Source organism: Scardinius erythrophthalmus, assembly GCF_964197995.2.
Source record: "Scardinius erythrophthalmus genome assembly, chromosome: 18".
In the NCBI taxonomy this organism is placed as follows: Eukaryota; Metazoa; Chordata; class Actinopteri; order Cypriniformes; family Leuciscidae; genus Scardinius; species Scardinius erythrophthalmus.
In genome coordinates, this window is record NC_138238.1 from 1,362,560 (window position 1) to 1,375,059 (window position 12,500).

Genomic DNA, 12,500 nt, shown 5'->3' on the forward strand with positions numbered 1-12,500 from the left:
TATTGTGACCCCCACATTTAGTTTAATCTCTTTTGGGTATTTTTTTTTTTACTTTATTTTCCTGGGTGACGAGACCCTAGGTGACGTAGTTGGGTTTTCTTCAGTACCTTTAGCCAAAAGTTACACATACAACCGAAAATAAGGAAGTCACATGCTTATCTTTAAACGGAAACCGAAACTAACAGACTCTGTTTGCGAGGTGAGATGGCGGAGGCTGCTTTAGCGTTCTGCTGTCCGGTATGTCTGGATATGCCCAGGAATCCCGTGACCATTCCCTGTGGACACAGTTACTGTATGAACTGCATTACAGGCTGTTGGGATCATGAGGATCAGAAGGGAATCTACAGCTGTCCTCAGTGCAGACAGACCTTCAGTCCAAGACCGGCTCTCAGGAAAAACACAATGCTGGCAGATCTGGCGGAGAAACTAAAGAATACGATGATGATGCCTGAAGCCACTCTTTGTTACGCTGAGCTTGATGATGTGCCGTGTGATGTTTGCACGGGGAGAAAGTACAAAGCTGTGAAATCGTGCTTGGTGTGTGTGGTGTCCTTTTGTGAGCTACACCTGAAGCCTCACCGTGAGTCTGCAGCGTACAAGGGCCATAAATTAGTCACGGCTTTCTGTGAGGTCAAAGAAATGATTTGTTCTACTCACAAGAAACCGCTGGAAGTTTACTGCCAGACAGATCAACAGTTTGTGTGTTTGCTTTGTGTTCTGAAGGAACACAGAGAGCACGACGTTGTGTCAGTGGCCACTGAAAGACAAACGAAACAGGTAAATAAATATGGCCCTATTTTAAGGATCTAAGCTCATGGCCAAAAAGCAGGGCGCAAGTGCACGTCGAATCCACTTTTGCTAGTTTAACGACAGGAAAAATGGCCGGCGCTCCCGGCGCATATATTCTAAAATGGTCGTCTCTATTTTCTTAATGAGTAGTGGGTATGTTTTGTCTCTATTCTCTTAATGAGTAGCTAATGGGTGTGTTTTGGGCGTAACGTGAAATAAACCTACCAGAGTCTCATCTCCCATTCCCTTTAAAAGCCATGACGGATATACAAACATGGCGGAATTTGCAAGCGGAAAACTCATTCGCGAGGTTAAAGCTGTGTGTGTGTATATGATGTTAAAGCGCAAGCAGACCATCTACAGGACAAGCTGGATTCACCATATCTTTATGTTCACAATATTAATCTTCTACATTGTAATCCTTTTATTTTGTAATATTTTGCATGTTTGTGTGCCTGTTTTTGTTGGTCAATGTCTCAGTTCTCAGACCAGCAGCTCATGGGCCACAAATGAGCGCAAATGCATTTGCTTTTTAAAGGAGAACTCCGGTCAATTTTAACATTGAGCTCATTTTTTTGTACATTTGGAGTGCTGTCAATACAGAGAACAACGACAAAAATCGGTGTTGCCTACACCGAGTTATTCTATTTTTAAAATTTGCACCCTATTGACTTCAATGGGGCAAGTAGTAAGCCTGCTTTTTAGCCTCTTAACATACTTGATGTGTCATTACAAGTGCACAGAAAATGTGAGTGATTCCTTCCGAGTGAACACGGGTGAATCTGACTGCAGTAGATGTTAGAGATATTAATAAAAATGAAGTTAATTCAGCCAGCGCTCATACTTCTGTTTACATCCTGTTTTCGGTGGAAGGCCATAGTAATCGATTGTCGAGTTCACGCGCGTGATCATAGGCACTAAACCTATGCACGTGAACTCGACAATCGATTACTATGGCCTTCCACCGAAAACAGGATGTAAACAGAGGTATGAGCGCTGGCTGAATTAACTTCATTTTTATTAATATCTCTAACATCTACTGCAGTCAGATTCACCCGTGTTCACTCGGAAGGAATCACTCACATTTTCTGTGCACTTGTAATGACACTTAAAGGATGTTAAGAGGCTAAAAAGCAGGCTTACTACTTGCCCCATTGAAGTCAACAGAGTGCACATTTTAAAAATAGAATAACTCGGTGTAGGCAACACCGATTTTTGTCGTTGTTCTCTGTATTGACAGCACTCCAAATGTACAAAAAAATGAGCTCAATGTTAAAATTGACCGGAGTTCTCCTTTAAACAACATGGCACAGGACGTAAAAATGAAAATTGCGTCGGGCTGAAACTAGCAAAACACACTTGTGTCGCGCCTGGTGCTGCATTGCACTGAGTGTATGATAGGGCCCACAGTCTCCATCTTTGGCAGATGCCTACAGGAATCAATGGAGAAAGTCAAGTCTCGTCAGCTTTATTACAGATCGTTTCAAATCAGCTGAACAGGAAAATAACAGAATCAATGATGCAAACCATCAAATATGAGACAAATTCAAATTCTGCTGTAAAGCCGCTAAGACAATAGAGTCATTATCAGATCAGTTCAGTTCACTATAACTGTCAGTGTAGAAAAGTTCATCACTTATGAAACAAACTCAATTCAACTAAAGCAGTCATTATTCAACTCAATTCAGTACAGCGTAGATTTAATTCAGAAGAAGGTGATGCAAGCAAATATATCGCATATATGAATTTCATTAACAAAAATTCAGTAACACTTTATTTTAGTGTCCTTGTTACGTTACATGTACTTACCATAGTAATAACAGTAAATTATGCATAATTACATGCAATTAACCCTCAGCCAAATCATAATCCTACCCTAACCCTAGAGTAAGTACATGTAGTTGCTTAATATTACTCAGTGCTTAAATATATAATTACACTGTAACAATGAAACCTTAAAATAAAGTGTAACCAAAAATTAATAGAAGTTTTTCTGTGTCTGAATTTCATGCACACAAGGCATTAGCTGATGTAACATGTTTGTCCACAGATAGAGATTGAGGAGATGCAAAGTAACTCGAAAAAGAGGATTCAGAGAGGAGAGAACAAGTTAACGGAGCTCACAACATCAGTGGGGACAACCAGGGTGAGTTTTGTGTAATGCTACGCTCTTTCAATGCCTTCAGTGCCTCAGAAAAACTTGATGGGTGACTTTTCCTAAGAAAAAAATAAAATGAAATCCAAAACACACCCCTGGTTAATATGAAAAATTCATCACTGTATGCCATTCTAAAGAAATTAAAGGTTCATAATGTATGTAATTTTTCATCAAAAGGGATTTTCACACTTTCATATAATCCTGGGTTGTTCTAAACCCCGGGAATCCTGGGTTATCTTGCTTCACGTTTCACACTGCTTATAATTTACCAGGGGTTAACAATTAATCCTCATAAAAAGAGACCAGAGGCTGTTTTTATTTTTTATGGATGTCAATGGAGGAGAGGCTTCACTACGCAGAATAAACTGCTTTTGTGGGAAAACAGCTTATCATTTAAGGAATCAACAGCCATTATTTCCCTTGAAATTTTGTACTAATCTATTTTTAGGGTTTACACCCCAAAAAATACTGTTTTATCAGAGAAATCACACAAAGTTTTGTGACCAATAGAATTCAGTTTACGGCACTTTTCATTCATTTCTATCGTATCCGCAAACAGTGATTTACTTGCACAACTCTGAAAGAAATTCGATGAATTTTGATTGGCTATCAAGACACACGTGATCCAAGTTGACTGTTAAGCTTTCTCTGATGGTAGAGCCACGGACCCTCGTATCTATATCCAATAATATCTTATATATATATATCCAATAATAAGACCATCTCTTTAAAGGGATAGTTCACGCAAAAATGAAAATTAGCCCATGATTTACTCTCCCTCAAGTCATCCTAGGTGTATATGACACTCTTCTTTCAGACGAATACAATCAGAGTTATATTAAAAAATGTCCTGGCTCTTACAAGCTTTATAATGACAATGAATGGCCGTTTCTGTTTTGAAGTTCATCAAAGTGCATCTATCCATCATAAAAGTGCATCTATCCATCATAAAAGTGCATCTGTCATCATAAAAGTGCATCTATCCATCATAAAAGTGCATCTATCCATCATAAAAGTGCAAGTGCATCTATCCATCATAAAAGTGCATCTATCCATCATAAAAGTGCATCTATCCATTATAAAAGTTCATCTATCCATCATAAAAGTGCATCTATTCATGATAAAAGTGCATCTATCCATCATAAAAGTGCATCTATCCATGATAAAAGTGCATCTATCATCATAAAAGTGCATCTATCTATCATAAAAGTGCATCTATCATCATAAAAGTGCATCTATCCATGATAAAAGTGCATCTATCATCATAAAAGTGCATCTATCTATCATAAAAGTGCATCTATCATCATAAAAGTGCATCTATCCATGATAAAAGTGCATCTATCATCATAAAAGTGCATCTATCTATCATAAAAGTGCATCTATCCATCATAAAAGTGCATCTATCATCATAAAAGTGCATCTATCTATCATAAAAGTGCATCTATCATCATAAAAGTGCATCTATCCATGATAAAAGTGCATCTATCATCATAAAAGTGCATCTATCTATCATAAAAGTGCATCTATCATCATAAAAGCGCATCTATCATCATAAAAAGTGCATCTATCCATCATAAAAGTGCATCTATCCATCATAAAAGTGCATCTATCCATCATAAAAGTGCAAGTGCATCTATCCATCATAAAAGTGCATCTATCCATCATAAAAGTGCATCTATCCATCATAAAAGTGCATCTATCCATCATAAAAGTGCAAGTGCATCTATCCATCATAAAAGTGCATCTATCCATCATAAAAGTGCATCTATCCATCATAAAAGTGCATCTATCCATTATAAAAGTTCATCTATCCATCATAAAAGTGCATCTATTCATGATAAAAGTGCATCTATCCATCATAAAAGTGCAAGTGCATCTATCCATCATAAAAGTGCATCTATCCATCATAAAAGTGCATCTATCTATCATAAAAGTGCATCTATCATCATATAAGTGCATCTATCCATCATAAAAGTGCATCTATCCATCATAAAAGTGCATCTATCCATCATAAAAGTGCATCTATCCATCATAAAAGTGCATCTATCCATCATAAAAGTGCAAGTGCATCTATCCATCATAAAAGTGCATCTATCCATCATAAAAGTGCATCTATCCATCATAAAAGTGCATCTATCCATTATAAAAGTTCATCTATCCATCATAAAAGTGCATCTATCCATCATAAAAGTGCATCTATCCATCATAAAAGTGCAAGTGCATCTATCCATCATAAAAGTGCAAGTGCATCTATCCATCATAAAAGTGCATCTATCCATCATAAAAGTGCATCTATCCATCATAAAAGTGCATCTGTCCATCATAAAAGTGCATATATACATCATAAAAGTGCATCTATCATCATAAAAGTGCATCTATCATCATAAAAGTGCATCTATCCATCATAAAAGTGCATCTATCATCATAAAAGTGCATCTATCTATCATAAAAGTGCATCTATCCATCATAAAAGTGCATCTATCCATCATAAAAAGTGCATCTATCCATCATAAAAGTGCGTCTATCCATCATAAAAGTGCATCTATCCATCATAAAAGTGCAAGTGCATCTATCCATCATAAAAGTGCATCTATCTATCATAAACGTGCATCTATCCATCATAAAAGTGCGTCTATCCATCATAAAAGTGCATCTATCCATCATAAAAGTGCAAGTGCATCTATCCATCATAAAAGTGCATCTATCCATCATAAAAGTGCATCTATCCATCATAGAAGTGCAAGTGCATCTATTCATCATAAAAGTGCATCTATCCATCATAAAAGTTCATCTATATCCATCATAAAAGTGTGTGTGTGTGTGTGTGTGTGTGTGGGGGGGGGGGGGTAATAAAGGCCTTCTGAAGCGAAGCCATGCGTTTGTGTAAAAACAATATTTATATTTAACATGTTACAAAGTAAAATTCTAGCTTCCGGCCAAACGCAGTTGACTTATAGCGTGTTCACACCAAACGAATATACGCTTCACTTTTGGTGTGAACACAACATTACACCTAAAGCGCAACAGCAATTCACTGCCATTATAAAGTTTGGAAGAGCCAGGACATTTTTTAATATAACTCTGATTGTGTTCGCCTGAAAGAAGAATGTCATACACACCTAGGATGGCTTGAGGGAGAGTAAATCATGGGTTAATTTTCATTTTTGGGTGAACTATCCCTTTAAGCGCAGTGTGAAAAGGCCTAAAATGTACTGCTGTAATTCCAGAAGTAAAACAGCAAAGCCTTTTTATGTTGACCTTAAGAATGATTCAGTACGGCAGGACACTCTCACAAAATCACCAAATCCCTTGTGTTTGCTAGCGCTCAGCCCAAGATGCAGTGGATGACATGGAGAAACTCTGCACAGAGCTGACGGACTCCATCAAGATCCGATGCAATGAGATAATCCGACTGATCCGAGATCAGGAGGAGACGGCCGTGAGTCAAGCGGAGAAAGTTCAAGAGCAACTACAGCAGGAGAATTCTGAGCTTCAACAGAGAGATGCAAACATTCAGATGCTTCTGACTTCTGACGATGACTTCATGTTCCTCCAGGTTCCTTTAACATCCTTCTTCATGTAGATTCATGCTTTTACATGTGTCTGTTAACATGATGCGTCCTGTGTTTTGTTGTGCAGAGAATAAAGTCCCTCTCAAATCCTCAAAGGTGTGAAAATTCACCCAGAGTTCATTTGAGTCATCACGGCTTATTTGAACAGGTGAGGGAATCTATCTCTGAAAGAAAAGACAAAATTACAGATTTACTCGAAGAGAACTGGACACAGTTATCTGAGAAAGGTGAGCTTATCACATTGACACAGTTTGAAAACTTAGTAATACATATAGCATAAAGCATGCAAGACATTACAATGTTGAGAACTGTTAAGGCATATTCACTCCAAGAGCGATAAGCATTAATAATCATTCTTCTAATCATGAAATCTTTTTCTGCATTCCCACAGTTCGAAAGGTTCAGATTTTCCAGCCTCCCAAGAGCCGAGAGGATTTTTTGCAGTGTAAATCATTCTTGTTTTTTTAAAGTGTTGAAGTGCCATATTGAATGCTTATGGAAGCTTGTTTCCACCACAGAATAAAACATTTTAAAAGGTAATTGTGACCATTCATCTCACAATTGCAAGTTTAGATCTCTCAATTTTTACTTTATTTCTCAGAATTGCGAGTTATAAAGTCAGAATTGTGAGATACAAAGTACAATTTTAAGGAAAAAGAGACTGACATTTCTGTCACAATTCTGACTTTATAACTCGCAATTGCGACTATATCACGCAATTTGACTTTATAACTCGCAATTGCCGACTTTATATCACGCAATTCTGACTTTATAACTCGCAATTGCGACTTTATATCACGCAATTCTGACTTTATAACTCGCAATTGCGACTTTATATCACGCAATTTTGACTTTATACTGTAACTCGCAACTGCCGACTTTATATCACGCAATTCTGACTTTATAACTCGCAATTGTGACTTTATATCACGCAAGTTTGACTTTATAACTCGCAATTGCGACTTTATATCACGCAATTTTGACTTTATACTGTAACTCGCAACTGCCGACTTTATATCACGCAATTCTGACTTTATAACTCGCAATTGTGACTTTATATCACGCAAGTTTGACTTTATAACTCGCAATTGCGACTTTATATCACGCAAGTTTGACTTTATAACTCGCAATTGCGACTTTATATCACGCAAGTTTGACTTTATAACTCGCAATTGCGACTTTATATCACGCAATTCTGACTTTATAACTCGCAATTGCCGACTTTATATCACGCAAGTTTGACTTTATAACTCGCAATTGCGACTTTATATCACGCAATTTTGACTTTATACTGTAACTCGCAACTGCCGACTTTATATCACGCAATTCTGACTTTATAACTCGCAATTGTGACTTTATATCACGCAAGTTTGACTTTATAACTCGCAATTGCGACTTTATATCACGCAAGTTTGACTTTATAACTCGCAATTGCGACTTTATATCACGCAAGTTTGACTTTATAACTCGCAATTGCGACTTTATATCACGCAATTCTGACTTTATAACTCGCAATTGCCGACTTTATATCACGCAAGTTTGACTTTATAACTCGCAATTGCGACTTTATATCACGCAATTCTGACTTTATAACTCGCAATTGCCGACTTTATATCACGCAAGTTTGACTTTATAACTCGCAATTGCGACTTTATATCACGCAATTCTGACTTTATAACTCGCAATTGCCGACTTTATATCACGCAAGTTTGACTTTATAACTCGCAATTGCGACTTTTATCACGCAGTTCTGAATTGCGAGATGTAAACTCGCAATTGCGAGGAAAAAAAGTCGTTACCTTTTTTATTTTTTATTCTGTGGTGGAAACAAGCTTCCGTAATATTATGCAACACAGAGGAGATAAAAGTCTATTTTTCTTCCTGTGCAGATTCCTGTAGACTGACGCTGGATCTCAAAACGGCTCATAACAATCTCCATTTTTCGGAAGGAAACACCAAGCTGAAATGGGGTGCAGTTCAGTCGAATCCTGATCACCCCGAGAGATTCGATAGTTGGTGGCAGGTCTTAAATAAAGAGGGTTTGATGGGCCGCTGTTACTGGGAGGTGGAGTGGAATGGCACAGTCATCATAGCCGTTTCATACAAGAGCATTGTCACTAAAGGTCCTGGAACTGAAAGTGGATTCGGGCGCAATGATCAGTCCTGGTGTCTATGCTGCACATCTGCTCAATACTCTTTCTGGCACGGTAACACTGAGACCAAACAACTGGAAATTCCCAGTTCATCCCGAGTAGGAGTGTATCTGGATCACAGTGCAGGAACTCTGTCCTTCTACAACGTCTCTGACACTATGAGCCTCATTTACCGAGTCAAGACCTCATTCACTCAACCTCTATATCCGGGGTTTGGGTTCAGGATCGGGTTTTTAGGCTCCATTCAAATTCCTCCCTTAGTCTGAAATCAGAAAAAACAGAGACAGCATTTATAAGTTTGTTGAAAATCTGTACTTCTGATCTATAGTCCATATACAGTACACTGTGCACTGAATATTGTATTCTTACTCAAATAGACACTCGGTACATTAACAATAAAAAAAGTTATATGAATATTTTAGTAAGGTGTAGCTAATCAGTTTAATCATCTCTCAATATGTGAAATTTATGTTAATCTTTTCTGTGTGTAAATTAATCAATGTTAATGCATTGATTAGTGGGATTTTGAAAAATTGTTCAAATTGTAAAAATTGTTTAATGAGTATGTATACAGATAATGGCAAACAGAAAATAGAAACAAGAGATACAAAAAAAGAGAGAAAGGTGTCAAATTTGCATTAAAGTGAACCTATTATGCTATTTTAAAGTCTCCTAATTTTGTTTTGGATTCTCCTACAATAGTTTTACAAAAAACACTTTAATTTTCTCATAATAATCACTTCACATCACCACATTGTTCAATGATTCTCAAACGATTCCGTCTCTCTAAATCCCTCCTTTCCACGAGCCTACTCTGCTCTGATTGGCCAGACAGCTCAGTCTGTTATGATTGGTCTACTGGTCGCTCATTAGCATAACTGTACTTCAGCTCCAGAGGCTTCCTAAAGCTCGGCGACTGAATTGAATACAATAACGATGTTGTTGAACTCTGAGATCTGAAAAACAGTCGTCAGTAAAATGGCGTGTTTGAAGGCAGAACAAGCTGTTCACGGGTGGACAATGTACGATATAGGTGGGCATTATGCAAATATCTTTTATAGTGACGTAGAACTGTCGCAATGAGATTCAAAATACAAAGACTCGTTAAGGCGGTTCTGAGTCGATTCTTTCTTTTGGGAGACTATTTATCGTGCACTTTCGACTTTACATCTTTGCAGAACGTTTACATTCACAAACATCACACACTGCATGAAAGGTAATATTCGAAAAATTATAACTGGGGCACTTTAAAAATGCAGAAATTACCTTTGTATCATTTATCTTCTTTAAAATGTGATTATGGCAAAGACAGAAGTGGGTTTACCTTCAAATCCCGTGCAAAAAAGAGATCCAGAAGGACATAGGATTTCATCTTTTTGGCAGATCTGTTTGAAACAACATTACATTCACAATATGGCTTCCATGATTCTTCCCCCTTCAAAGTGCCTCGCAAAGGCATAATTTAAGCCATTTGAACTGCATCCATATGCAAAGTTAATTTAAATTAAAGCTGCAAGCAGCGATGAAAGGGCCCTCGCACCCGTGCCATCAACACTCGGTGGCTTTAGGAAGACAGAGCATGGTTGGGAAATGTACATTTAAGGAGGTATATATAGTAAGAGTATGTCAAAGTCAGTTACAAAATGTTTTGTATAATGGTGATAATAGCATGCTTCATGACTCAGCTAAGTGTTGCTAGCATGTTTAGTGTGTTTCTAGCATGCTTAGTACACAATAATTATGTGGTTAGTACTGCATTACTGTGTTAACCATGTCAGTTTCTGTTGCCAGTAGGTGGCGTTATGACTATAACTGAATATGAGCTTGGATGTGTGTTCAGGACAGAACTCTTATCAAACGTGTGAAGTTTGGTGCAAATTGGACATTGCCTTCTTGAGTAACAACAAAGTCATGTTTCATTGAATTAGCATGCTTTAGCACTTAGCTAAGCATTGTTAGCATGTTTTAACATGTTTCTAGCATGTTTAGAACTCAATGGCATTTTTAACATGTTGCTAGAACGGCATCAACGTGTTAAACATGTCACTTCCTGTTGCCAGTTGGTGGCGCTATTACTATAATTGAACATTCTCATGTAGATGTGTTCAGGCCATGACTCTTATCAAAAGTGTGAAGTTTGGGGCAGATTGGACATTCCATGCCTGAGTTACAGCAAATTCCTATTTAATTGCAATAATAGCATGCTTTAGCACTTGGCTAAGAGTTTGCTAGCATGTTTTAGCATGTTTCTAGTATGTTGTTAGCATGTTTAACACTTGCTGGCACTTTTTTATATGTTATTAGGAGTCCATAACAGTGTTAAACATGTCACTTCCTGTTGCCAGCAGGTGGCGCTATGACTGTAACTGAATATAAGCATGGTCATGTGTTCAGGACAGAACGCTTATCAAAAGTGTGAAGTTTGGGGCAGATTGGACATTCCATGCCTGAGTTACAGCAAATTCATATTTAATTGCAGTAATATCATTCTTTAGCACTTAGCTAAGTGTTTGCTAGTATGTTTTAGCATGTCTATAGTATGTTGGTAGGATGTTTAGCACCTACTGGCATTTTTTTATATGTTATTAGGAGTCAAGAACAGTGTTAAACGTCACTTCCTGTTGCCAGCAGGTGGCGCTATGACTATAACTAAATATGAGCATGGACATGTGTTCAAGAGATAACTCTTATCAAACGTGTGACGTTTGGGGTAGATTGTACATTGCCTTCTTGAGTAACAACAAAGTCCTGTTTCATTGAATTAGCATGCTTTAGCACTTAGCTAAGTATTGCTAGTATGTTTTAACATGTTTCTAGCATGTTTAGAAGTCAATGGCATTTTTAACATGTTGCTAGAATGGCATCAACGTGTTAAACATGACACTTCCTGTTACCAGTAGGTGGCGCTATTACTATAACTGAATATTCTCATGTAGATATGTTCAGGACAGAACGCTTATCAAAAGTGTGAAGTTTGGGGCAGATTGGACATTCCATGCCTGAGTTACAGCAAATTCCTATTTAATTGCAATAATAGCATGCTTTAGCACTTAGCTAAGAGTTTGCTAGCATGTTTTAGCATGCTTCTAGTATGTTGTTAGCATGTTTAGCACTTGCTGGCACTTTTTTATATGTTATTAGGAGTCCATAACAGTGTTAAACATGTCACTTCCTGTTGCCAGCAGGTGGCGCTATGACTATAACTGAATATGAGCATGGTCATGTGTTCAGGACAGAACGTTTATTAAAAGTGTGAAGTTTGGCGCAGATTGGACATTGCCTTCTTGAGTAACAACAACATCCTGTTTCATTGAATTAGCATGCTTTAGCACTTAGCTAAGTATTGCTAGTATGTTTTAACATGTTTCTAGCATGTTTAGAAGTCAATGGCATTTTTAACATGTTGCTAGAATGGCATCAACGTGTTAAACATGACACTTCCTGTTACCAGTAGGTGGCGCTATTACTATAACTGAATATTCTCATGTAGATATGTTCAGGACAGAACGCTTATCAAAAGTGTGAAGTTTGGGGCAGATTGGACATTCCATGCCTGAGTTACAGCAAATTCCTATTTAATTGCAATAATAGCATGCTTTAGCACTTAGCTAAGAGTTTGCTAGCATGTTTTAGCATGCTTCTAGTATGTTGTTAGCATGTTTAGCACTTGCTGGCACTTTTTTATATGTTATTAGGAGTCCATAACAGTGTTAAACATGTCACTTCCTGTTGCCAGCAGGTGGCGCTATGACTATAACTGAATATGAGCATGGTCATGTGTTCAGGACAGAACTCTTATCAAACGTATGAAGTTTGGGGCAGATTGGA

General features: G+C 37.6%; 1 protein-coding gene across 1 annotated transcript in view; it reads left to right on the forward strand.

Annotated features, from left to right (window-relative positions):
* LOC308706763 (tripartite motif-containing protein 16-like) overlaps positions 1-9,335 on the forward strand; it is a 9,534-nt gene extending 199 nt beyond the window's left edge. The window contains exons 1-6 of the mRNA XM_081392592.1: positions 1-777; positions 2,840-2,935; positions 6,270-6,503; positions 6,587-6,746; positions 6,911-6,964; positions 8,409-9,335. The exon at positions 1-777 is cut by the window's left edge and continues 199 nt beyond it. Of these exons, the coding sequence (XP_081248718.1) occupies positions 205-777; positions 2,840-2,935; positions 6,270-6,503; positions 6,587-6,746; positions 6,911-6,964; positions 8,409-8,938 (1,647 nt within the window). The 5' untranslated portion in view covers positions 1-204 and the 3' untranslated portion in view covers positions 8,939-9,335. The remainder of the gene's footprint in view (positions 778-2,839; positions 2,936-6,269; positions 6,504-6,586; positions 6,747-6,910; positions 6,965-8,408) is intronic.
* The last annotated feature ends 3,165 nt before the right edge of the window (positions 9,336-12,500 follow it).